General features: G+C 41.1%; 2 protein-coding genes across 4 annotated transcripts; both read right to left on the reverse strand.

Moving 5' to 3' along the window:
* Positions 1-35: 35 nt before the first annotated feature.
* On the reverse strand, positions 36-5560 carry LOC136193825 (ankyrin-3-like). Of its 2 annotated transcripts, none has more exons than XM_065982812.1 (29): positions 5451-5560; positions 5315-5403; positions 5101-5193; positions 4947-5045; positions 4794-4892; positions 4487-4744; positions 4346-4444; positions 4198-4296; positions 4043-4141; positions 3900-3998; positions 3752-3850; positions 3574-3672; positions 3421-3519; positions 3270-3368; positions 3125-3223; positions 2998-3072; positions 2844-2942; positions 2601-2798; positions 2483-2551; positions 2377-2430; positions 2229-2324; positions 2057-2177; positions 1942-2004; positions 1806-1889; positions 1680-1733; positions 1533-1622; positions 1392-1481; positions 1189-1344; positions 36-1087 (listed from the first exon to the last, which is right to left on the reverse strand). In XM_065982812.1, exons 1-29 carry the CDS (start codon positions 5461-5463, stop codon positions 261-263), a joined length of 3618 nt encoding a protein of 1205 aa, XP_065838884.1. In that variant the 5' UTR covers positions 5464-5560; the 3' UTR covers positions 36-260. The 2 variants fall into 2 exon arrangements, with proteins under 2 accessions (XP_065838884.1, XP_065838883.1); XM_065982811.1 differs by having other exon boundaries at positions 5092-5193.
* A 277-nt stretch (positions 5561-5837) lies between these two features.
* On the reverse strand, positions 5838-11170 carry LOC136193827 (serine/threonine-protein phosphatase 6 regulatory ankyrin repeat subunit B-like). Of its 2 annotated transcripts, none has more exons than XM_065982814.1 (29): positions 11089-11170; positions 10952-11043; positions 10730-10831; positions 10585-10683; positions 10432-10530; positions 10281-10382; positions 10123-10221; positions 9982-10080; positions 9834-9932; positions 9680-9778; positions 9538-9636; positions 9376-9474; positions 9218-9316; positions 9061-9159; positions 8910-9008; positions 8764-8862; positions 8624-8707; positions 8470-8568; positions 8227-8424; positions 8109-8177; positions 8003-8056; positions 7855-7950; positions 7679-7799; positions 7564-7629; positions 7425-7508; positions 7275-7349; positions 7150-7203; positions 6920-7093; positions 5838-6863 (listed from the first exon to the last, which is right to left on the reverse strand). In XM_065982814.1, exons 1-29 carry the CDS (start codon positions 11099-11101, stop codon positions 6034-6036), a joined length of 3501 nt encoding a protein of 1166 aa, XP_065838886.1. In that variant the 5' UTR covers positions 11102-11170; the 3' UTR covers positions 5838-6033. The 2 variants fall into 2 exon arrangements, with proteins under 2 accessions (XP_065838886.1, XP_065838885.1); XM_065982813.1 differs by having other exon boundaries at positions 7275-7358.
* Between the last annotated feature and the right edge of the window lie 10 nt (positions 11171-11180).

Genomic DNA, 11180 nt, shown 5'->3' on the forward strand with positions numbered 1-11180 from the left:
CTTTGTTCGCGCATGCGCAGACCCTTAAAAATAGCTAATTACAACAATAGCACATAAAGTGGTATGTACCAAAATACGTAAAAAAAGTTCCAGTTATAATGCCTGGCAACTAATATCCAAGGCATGTCAAATAAGAGTTTGATAAGACTACATAAAAATACTGACGTAAAAAAGGAGATACAAAAGCATATGTAAACAAAATATAAGTAAAAATATAGTTAAAAAATGGTGTAATAACATCAAAAGTAGAACAAAATAATTCAGCTACGCCCAACGCTACTCTGCGGCCAAGGCCCCAATACCAGACTCACCTGGCCTTCTCCGTGCATCTTACCCTTTACCATTCTTCTCGCAACGCACTCCTTATAAGCGCGCGACTCTTGGATTCGCTCCAGCACAGCCAAACAGTCGTCTGCAGATGGCCTCGCGCTCCGATCCACTTCAATCATTCGACGACAGATCGTCTTCACGTCGGGATGAGCCACTCTCGACGCATGTTCAAATCGGCGACTCACAACCGGATGCTGTCCGATCATCAATTCAATCAGAGTAACCCCCAAGCTGTACACGTCAGCCATCTTCGTGTTGTGCATACCTTGACCTTTTCCCGGACTTCGTTCCGGGGCTAGATATTCGGGACTCAATGGGCCGGCCGAGAGTGAGACTTGAGTAAAACGAGCCGCGCCCAAATCGCATATTTTCGCTTCCATCAGCGACGTCACGACGATATTCGTTGAGCGAATGTCTCCGTGCAAAATACCGTCAGGACCGAGCTGATGAAGATAGCCAATTCCAGCTGTCATCCCCGACGCCAGATCGATTTGCTCCCTTAGAGAGAGAAGCTGCTTGCAACGAACAGATGCCTTGATGACATCAGACAGAGAGCCCTCAAGAAGCTCGGTGACGATTCGAAGCGGTGTGTCGTTGACCGTCGTTACGCCGCACAGGAAAACAATGTTGGGATGGCGAGCGCGGGTGCAGATTGCGATCTCTTGCTTGAAAAGATCGAGGTAGTAGTCGGTGTCAAGGCATTCATAGAACGTTTTCACCGCCACGGGACATCCGCGCCAATAACCAACTTTAACCTCTAAATAAAACAAAGGATAGTGAGCAATAGTACTCACAGATACCAAGAGGGTAATAAATCCCCCCTATGATTAAAAATACGTCAACGTAGTCTATACTTACCTCCGTAGGCGCCTCCTCCAAGCCGAATCGTCGTCATCTTCACATCAGCCACAGGAATGTGAAGAAGGTCGTCCTGCTCTTTTGCGCTTTCGAGTCGTTTGTCTTTTTCATCGCAAAGAGATCGTAATTCGGCTATCGTGTCCTCGAAGCGGCGAGCTGCAAAATAAAATGTATTTTTCTCGTGCAACTGAAAGGATGCTTACCACACTCCTCAGCTGAAGCCCGTGTTTCGTCAGCCCTTGCAAGTGCCTCTTGGGCAGTAGCTTGAGCCTCTTCGACCTCCTTTTGAGCAGCTAAGAAATATATTCATATAACACGCAATTTAAATTGTAATTGTATTCTACCAAGGAGCGCCTCTTCAGATTCAAGTCTTAGAGTCTCAATCTGATCTCGTCCGCGCGCAATTTCAACGTCTTTCTCTCTCAATTGCGCTCCTTCATGTGAAAAAAACGACGATAAAGAGCTTTGCGCAAAGAAACGCTAAGCCATACCGCGATCAAGTCTCAAAGCTTCAATCTGATCATCTTTCTTTTTCAATTGCGCTCCTAGAATTAATTAGACAGAAACGACGTTAAACGCCCGAGTATTTCAAATTAAGATGTAAAATGTTTTTTTACTACGATTGAGTTGAACGGCATCGATTTCTTTTCTCGAATTCTCGATCTGAACATCTTTCTCTTGAGCAGCGGCTCTCAATTGTGCTTCGTACAATACGTCACGTTGAGTACGACGCACAAATAGAGAACAGCCTACCAAGTTCGCGATCTTTAGTATCAAGTGCCCTCTTCTTCTCTTCTGCTTCGCTTCTCAGTCTTGCTATTATAAACAAGTCAGTCCTCCAAAAAAAGAATGACTCTTTTTTACTAACCGTCAAGTGCCTCGAGGTCTGCTTCTGTTTCTTTAGCCCTATTCTCCAAGCATGCAAACTCTTCTTCTTTTCTAGACAATGCTTGAGTTGTTTCTTCCAAGCGTTGGCGAAGTTCGTTTTCCTACAAAACAGTTTTACAGAAAAAGCCCTTCAAAACTTGGGTACGCTTTACTCGAGAAGAAACGCTAGAGCGATCTTCTGATTCGGAGCTTCTAGGAAAAGAAGAGCCCCGTTTGAGCCAATTGATTTCCTGTTGCATCTCCTCTCTTTCCTATAACCAAACGCTTTTCAAACATGAACTGGTTCTATACATGATAGCATTCCTGAGGAGACGCCCAGTTCAATGGATCTTCCGAAACTTGAACAACATTAATCTGATAATTAGGATATTAGTCCAATGAATTCACAATCATAAACTCAATTGACCTCTTTTAGATATTGAATAGCTTCTTCGCTTTCACTCGCCGCCGCTTCTTGCAAAAATCGGCGAGTTTCCTAAATTAATAAGTAATCTCCCATATACTTGATTTTCACTTTGATTTACAGACGACAGTTGCGTGGCTTTGATTCCCGCTTTTACAAAACGATGAAATAGATCGAGTCGTCCTCCCATGATCGCCACATCAAGAACGCATTCTCCTTTCTTCGTTATTGCATACATGTTGCAGCCTTCTTTCAATAGAAAATCAATGACGTTGTCACTGTCAAATTCAATGGCAGTCACAAGAGGAGTGCAGCCCCACTACAAACAAATCATTTACAAATAAAATAACAATATACGCCGTACCTCATCTTGAACTTCAATATCGGCTCCGTTGGAAATTAATAAGCTGACTATTTCGTCGTCGTCACTTTGAGCTGCCAGGTGAAGAACCGAATTTATATCCTAAATTAAATTGTCAATTAGATAATTCATATTTGAGATGAACAAGTTGAAGAACCTGGTTACTGAACTGTGAAAGTAACCATTCTGCTGTTTCGTGAATACAGGCCAATGCCAATGCGCCGTGACCTTCCTATTGTGAAATGTAAGTGTTACATTGACAAATTAAAAAGTCATATTCTTGCATGATCAATGGCGTGACAATTGCATCCCTTGCTAAAAAGGAAATTAGCAAAATCATTGTGCCCGTAAGAAACGGCGTGAAGAAAGGGCGTTCTCCCCCACTATAAAATCACGTCGTAATAATGCAAACATTTATATAAAACTAACCTTGTCTTTTGCCTCAAGATTGGCGCCTCTTTCAATTAAAACTTCAGCAACTTCCTTCTCGTTATATTTTGCCGCCCAATGAAGAGAGGTACGACCAAACTAAATCAAACATATTGATACAGCTGCATATAAGAATACATCTACTCAATACGTAGTCCGTTTCAACTAGCGAATATCCCATTTCAAGAAGTTTCTTCACCATTTGAACTCGGCCATTAGCACTAGCAATTCCCAACACGCCATTACCAAACTGCAAAAAATTGCGACAGTAAAAAACAAAAGTTTCATGTTACAGAAAAATTTCCTTATTCTTTGCTTGAACGTCACATCCTTTTGATATTAACATATCCAGCAAATGAACATTGTCACTAGCCGCAGAAAGTAAAATTGGTGTGCTTCCATTCTACAACAAAAACATAACAAGACAGTAGAAAGAACCACTAAACAAGTTTTGACAAGATGAATTAAAACACAGAACATACCTCGTCTTCAACTTCAAGATTGGCGCCATTTTGAATAAAAAATTCTGCTAGTTCAAGATGTCCTTTGTCACATGCCCAGTGCAAGGAAGTATAGCCAACCTAAATTAATTGATTTAGTGCCACAGACACTCATTCAGTGATCACCCACGCGTTGAGCTTCATTGACATCCAATCCAAGTCGAATTAATTTCTCAGCAAGTTCGACGTTTCCACTCCAACTTGCCATTGCCAAGGCTCCATCACCCCGCTACACACAAATGATGACCATAAAACACACATCAAACAATTTACTTTGCTTTTGGCATAAATGTTGCATCCCTTTGATATCAATAGATCTGCCACGCCCTCGCGTTCAAAATTGCAAGCCACAAGAAAAGGCGTGTATCCAAACTATACGAAAACGTAAACAATTTCAATAAACAAATAAATATAAAAACCACGACTACATCATCTTCAATTTCGAGTTTGGCGCCATTTTGAATAAGAAATTCTGCTAGTTCAAGATGCCCTTTGTCACATGCCCAGTGCAAGGAAGTGTAGCCATCCTAAATTGATTGATGTAGTGCTACAGACACTCATTCAGTGATCACCCACCTGCTGAGCTTCATTGACATCCAATCCAAGTTGAATTAATTTCTCAGCAAGTTCGACGTTTCCATTTAAACTTGCCATTGCCAAGGCTCCGTCACCGTCCTACACAAATGTTGACAATGAAACACAAATTAAATCACTTACTTTATCTTTGGCATAAATATTGCATCCTTTTGATATCAATAGATCAACCACGCCCACGCGTTGAAAATAGCAAGCCAAAAGAAAAGGAGTTTGTCCAAACGAAACAATGAAAACACAAGTATATAACCGTCCCATTGAACTCAACTTAGATTCAAGAACTTTAGTTGCAGCTTCAATATTAGCTCCATTCCCAATTAGATATGTTGCAATTGCAACGTCACCACGATCACATGCGGAATGCAATGATATATAATCATCCTAAATCACACAAATAAATTATTAGTAGAAACAATAATGAGAATTCTACTCGATGAGTTTCGTTGACAGACAATCCCATTTCAATCAGTTTCTTCACCATTTCAAGATGACCCCCTAAACACGCCAATGCCAGAGCTCCACTGCCAACCTGCCAAGAGTAAGTGAGTCACACTAACAGCTGTGGAAATGCAACAACACTCACGTCGTTCTTTGCTTCAATGTTGCAACCTCTCTCAACAAATAAATCCACGCCTTTTACAAATCCAAAAAAAACCGCCAAAAGAAAACCCGTGCTTCCGTTCTATCAGAAAACAATTTTCGATTATTTTCAAAGAGTGCCACGATACCTCCATAACTCGACTTTCAATGTCCCATCCCATTGAAAGAAAATATTCTACTATCTCCAAATACTTTTTCCAAATAGCGAGAGCAATTGCATAGACGCCATCCTAAAACAAACAAAATCGTCGATTAACTGCAGAAAACGAGAGTGATGGGAATGCCTCTCTTTCGCAAAAAAGTAGCTACTTCTGCACACTCACGTGATTGTCTCGAGGAGAAAAAACATACCTCATTCATAGTTTTCCATTTTATCGGCTCTTTCGACACAAAATCGCGAACCGTTGTCATGTTCCCGTTAATGACAGCAGCAAGAAAGTCTAAGAACAGTGTAAAGATAAACTACACAAAACGTGATACGAAATACCTTCAGGATTCATCGTCAGAGCGTCGGAGCGTTCCTTACAAGAAGCTGCAGCACTTGATCAAGTTTTCTTTCAGCGAACAAAATGGAATTCTTTCAGCAACGTCACGCATGCGCAGTTTGGTAGACCTAAGTTTCTCCTCTACACACTGTAATCGCGTGCTTTCTCTAACATCTACATAATGCGATGACGGAACGGTACAGCTTCAGCCTCTCGATCTTTAGGCGCGTACTCCTAAAAGAATCGTCGATTAGCTGCAGAAAGGAGCGCGTCCGCAATGCTAGAGGTGACAATAAATTCTAGGAACCATTCACAGAACATAAATTCCACTAGAAAAAGCCGAAATACCAGAAGAATCCATAGACTCGACTACTAGCGCATGCACAGGGTTGTCTTGACTACCATTGGAATTCATTCTCTGGCCAAAAAACAAAGACATATAAAAGTCAATAAAAATACAAGAAGATTAATAGAATAGAAATAAAAACACCGTTTAAGCGAAAGTAAAAATGAAAATATCAAAATACAAAATATATAATAACCCATGAAAAAGAACGAGGATAACAAAATAGTATCAAAAAAAGTCTACGAGTGCACGGAGCGACGCTGTGTACAATGCGGAAACACCAAACTCACCCGATCTTCTCCGTGCAACTTACCCTTCACCATTCTCTTGGGATAACACTCCTCATATTCGTCCGACTTCTGAACTCGCTCCAATCGAGCCAAACACTCGTGCGCGCGCGGTCTCGCGCTCGAATCGACGCTAATCATATCGTGACACATCCTCTTCACAACCGGATGACCGACGCTCGAAGCCTGCTCAATTCGATGACTAGGAACGGGCTTTTCGCCAGTCATCAATTCAACGACACTCACTCCCAGACTATAAACGTCAGCCATCTTACTATTATGTTGATGATTCGGATTCTCCGGATTCCGCTCCGGAGCCAAATAGTCGGCACTCATCGGTCCGACGGAGAGCGACACTTCGGCGAAACGAGCGGCACCCAAATCGCATATTTTCGCCTCCATCAATGACGTCACGACGACATTGGTGGAACGAATGTCGCCGTGCAAAACGCCGCCTCGACCGCCGAGTCGATGAAGATAGGCGATTCCGGCTGTCATTCCCAATGCCAAGTCGATTTGCTCTCGCAACGAAAGAGGCCATTTCGAACGAAGAGCCGCTTCGATGACGTCAGAAAGCGAGCCTTCGAGAAGCTCCGTGATGATGCGAAGTGGAACGCCGTTTTCCGTCGTTACGCCGCATAGAGAGACGATGTTGGGATGACGAGCTCGCGTGCAGACGGCGATTTCTTGTTGAAAGAGACGAAGATAGCGTTCGGTGTTCAGCAGTTCGTAGAACATTTTGACGGCGACGGCACATCCGCGCCAGTAGCCCACTTTCACTTCTAATATAGGAAACAATTCTAGCTACTTATACTCGTCTTATTTTTCCTATTTTTACCTGCGAATGATCCGCCTCCGAGCTTGATTTCTGTCATTGTGACGTCGGCGATCGGAATTTGGAGGAGATTCTCTTGTTCTTTTGCTTTTGCCAACTGTTGGTCTTTCTCCGCTTTCGCTGCAGCGACGATTCGTAATTCTGCTACCGTCTCGTCGTAACGCTCTCTCAGATTTTCTAAAAAAAAAGACGATGAAAAAGCTTGGTGCAAAGATACGCTATATAGGTCATACCGTGGTCAAGTCTTAGAGCCTCAATCTGGTCATCTTTCTCTTTCAGTTGCGCTCCTAGAATTCATTAGACAGAAACGACGTTAAAAGCTCGAGTATTTCAAAACTGTAAAATGTATATTTTGTACTATGATTTTGTTGAACGGAATGGATATCTTTTCTTGAATTCTCGATCTGAACGTCTTTCTCTTTCAATTGCGCTTCTAGAATTCCTTAATTGAACAGACACAACGTTAAAGCTCAAGTATTTCAAACAAAGATGTAAAATGCTTTTATACTATGATTGAGTCGAAAAGTATCGATTTCTTTTCTCGAATTCTCGATCTGAACGTCTTTCTCTTTAGCAGCAGCTCTCAATTGTGCTTTGTGAATATGAAACGTTGAGTACGACCCACAAACAGAGAACTGCATGCCTACCAAGTTCGCGATCGTTAGCATCAAGTGCCTTCTTCTTCTCTTCTTCTGCCTCGCTTCGCAGGTTTGCTATTATAAACAAGTCAGTCCTCCCAAAACAGGATCAGTCATTGTTAACCGTTAAGTGCCTCGAGGTCTGCTTCTTTTTCTTTAGCCCTATCCTCCGAGCGTGCCAATTCTTCTTCTTTTCTAGACAATGCCTGAGTTGTTTCATCCAAGCGTTGGCGAAGTTTGTTTTCCTACAGCACTGTTATACAGAAAAAGATCTTAATTAAAACTTTGGGAACGCTTTACTTGAGAAGAAACGCTAGAGCGATCTTCTGATTCGGAGCTTCTTGTAAAAGAAGAGCCTCGTTTGAGCCGATCGATTTCCTGTTGCATCTCCTCTCTTTCCTATAACCAAACGCTTTTCAAACATGAACAAGTTCGTCTCATGATAGCATTCCTGAGGAGATGCCCAGTTCAATGGATCTTCCGAAACTTGAACAACATTAATCTGATAATTTTAATATTAATCCAATTAATTCACAATCATAAACTCAATTGACCTCTTTTAGACATTGAATAGCTTCTTCGCTTTCACTCGCCGCCGCTTCTTGCAAGAATCGGCGAGTTTCCTAAATTAATAAGTAATCTCACATAAACTTGATTTTCATTTTGATTTACAGACGACAGTTGCGTGGCTTTGATTCCCGCCTTTACAAAGCGATGAAATAGATCGAGTCGTCCTCCCATGATCGCCACATCAAGAACGCATTCTCCTTTATTCGTTTTTGCATACATGTTGCAGCCTTCTTTCAATAGCAAATCAATGACGTTGTCACTGTCAAATTCAATGGCAGTCACAAGAGGAGTGCAGCCCCACTACAAACAAATCCTTTACAAATAGAATAACAACAGATTCCATACCTCATCGTGAACTTCAATATCGGCGCCGTTGGAAAATAATAAGCTGACTATTCTGTCATCATCACTTTGCGCTGCCAAGTGAAGAACCGAATTTACATCCTAATTTAAAATGTCAATTAGATAATTCATATTTGAGATGAACAAGTTGAAGAACCTGGTCACTGAACTTTGAAAGTAACCATTCTGCTGTTTCGCGATGTTTTGCAATGCAGGCCAATGCCAATGCGCCGTGACCTTCCTATTGTGAAATACGAGTGTTACATTGACAAATCAAATAAAAAGTCATGTTCTTGCATGATCAATGGCGTGACGATTGCAATCCTTGCTTAAAAGGAAATCAGCAAATTCATTGTGCCCGTAATGAACGGCGTGAAGAAAGGGCGTTCTCCCCCACTACAAAGTTCACATGGTAATAATGCTAATATTTATATAAAACTAACCTTGTCTTGGGCCTCAACATTGGCGCCTCTTTCAATTAAAACTTCAGCAACTTCCTTTTCGTTATATTTTGCCGCCCAATGAAGTGACGTACGACCAAACTAAATCAAAGATATTGACACAGCTGCACATTAGAAATTATCTACTCCATACATAGTCCGTTTCAAATAGGGAAAATTCCATTTCAAGAAGTTTCTTCACCATTTCAACTCGTCCGTAACCGCTAGCCATTCCCAACACGCCTCGACCTCGCTGTAAAAATCACAACAATAAAAAAACAAAAAAAGTTTCATGTTAGAGAAATAATTTCCTTATTCTTTGCTTGAACGTCGCATCCTTTTGATATTAACATATCCAGCAAATTGACATTGCCACTCACCGCAGAACATAAAATTGGTGTGCGTCCCTCCTACAACGTCAGAGAAAAACACATTAAACTGCTAAAAAACTTTACAAAATGAATGGCACCTCGTCTTCAACTTCAAGATTGGCGCCATTTCTAATAAGAAATTCAGCTAGCTCAAGATGCCCATGTCTACATGCCAAGTGTAAGGAACTGTAACCAAACTAAATATCAATCAATCAATCAATCAATCAATCAAGACACTAATAATTTCTTTGACTACCAACCACTTGAGCTTCATTGACATCCAATCCAAGTTGAATTAATTTCTCCGCCAGTTTGACGTTTCCTCTCCAACTTGCCAATGCCAAGGCTCCGTCACCTCGCTACACACAAATGATTACTATGAAAAAAAATCAAACCATTTACTTTTGTCTTAGCATAAATATTGCATCCTTTTGATATCAATAGATCTGCCACGCCTACGCATTCACAATCGCAAGCCACAAGAAAAGGCGTGTGTCCAAACTATATAAAAACGTAAACAATTCAATCAACAAATAAATATAAAAACCACGACTACCTTGCTCTCAATTTCAAGTTTGGCGCCATTTTGAATAAGAAATTCTGCTAGTTCAAGATGCCCTTTGTCACATGTCCAGTGCAAGGAAGTGTAGCCATCCTAAATTAATTCATGTAGTGCTACAGACACTCATTCAGTGATCTCCCACCTGGTGAGCTTCATTGACATCCAATCCAAGTTGAATTAATTTCTCAGCAAGTTTCACGTTTCCATTCAAACTTGCCAATGCCAAGGCTCCATCACCTAGCTACACAAATGTTGACCATGAAACAAAAATCAAATCAGTTACTTTATCCTTGGCATAAATATTGCATCCTTTCGATATCAATAGATCAACCACGCCTACGCGTTGACAAATACAAGCCAACAGAAAAGGCGTTTGTCGAAGCTAAACAATAAAAACACAATATGTAATCGTCCCATTGAACTCAACTTAGATTCAAGAACTTTATTTTCAGCTTCAATATTAGCTCCATTCTCAATTAGAGATGTTGCAATTGCAACATGGTCACCAAGATTACATGCGGAATGCAATGATATAGAATCATACTAAATCACACAAATAAATTATTAGTAAAAACAATGATGAGAATTCTACTTGATGAGTTTCGTTGACAGACAATCCCATTTCAATCAGTTTCTTCACCATTTCAAGATGACCCCCTAAACACGCCAATGCCAGAGCTCCATCGCCATTCTGCCAAGAGTAAGTGAGTCACACTAACAACTGTGGAAATGCAACAACACTCACGTCATTCTTTGCTTCAATGTTGCAACCTCTCTCAACAAATAAATCCACGCCTTTTACAAATCCTTTGTTTGCAGCATAAAGAAAACCCATGTTTCCGGCCTATCAGAAAACAATTTTCGATTACTTTCAAAGAGTGCCACGATACCTTGTCAACTCGACTTTCAATGTCCCATCCCATTGAAAGAAAATATTTTAGGATCTTCAAATACTTTTTCCAAATAGCGAGAGCAATTGCATAGGAGCCATTCTAAAACAAACAGAATAGTCGATTAACTGCAGAAACGAGAGTGATGGGAATGCCTCTCTTTCGCAAAAAAGTAGCTACTTCTGCACACTCACGTGATTGTCGCGACGACGAAAAACATACCTCATTCACGATAGTTTTCCATTTTATCGGCTCTTTCGACACATAACCGCGAACCTTTGCCATGTTCCCGTTTGTGACAGCAGCAAGAAAGCCTACAGCAACAGTCTAAAAATAGACTACACAAAACTATGAAATACCTTTAGGATTCATCGTTTGAGCGTCCTTAGAAGAAGCTGAAGCACTTGATCAGCGAACGAAATGGCTCTCCCAACGTCGCGCATGCGCTGTT

The sequence above is a fragment of the Oscarella lobularis genome, chromosome 12, assembly GCF_947507565.1.
Source record: "Oscarella lobularis chromosome 12, ooOscLobu1.1, whole genome shotgun sequence".
In the NCBI taxonomy this organism is placed as follows: Eukaryota; Metazoa; Porifera; class Homoscleromorpha; order Homosclerophorida; family Oscarellidae; genus Oscarella; species Oscarella lobularis.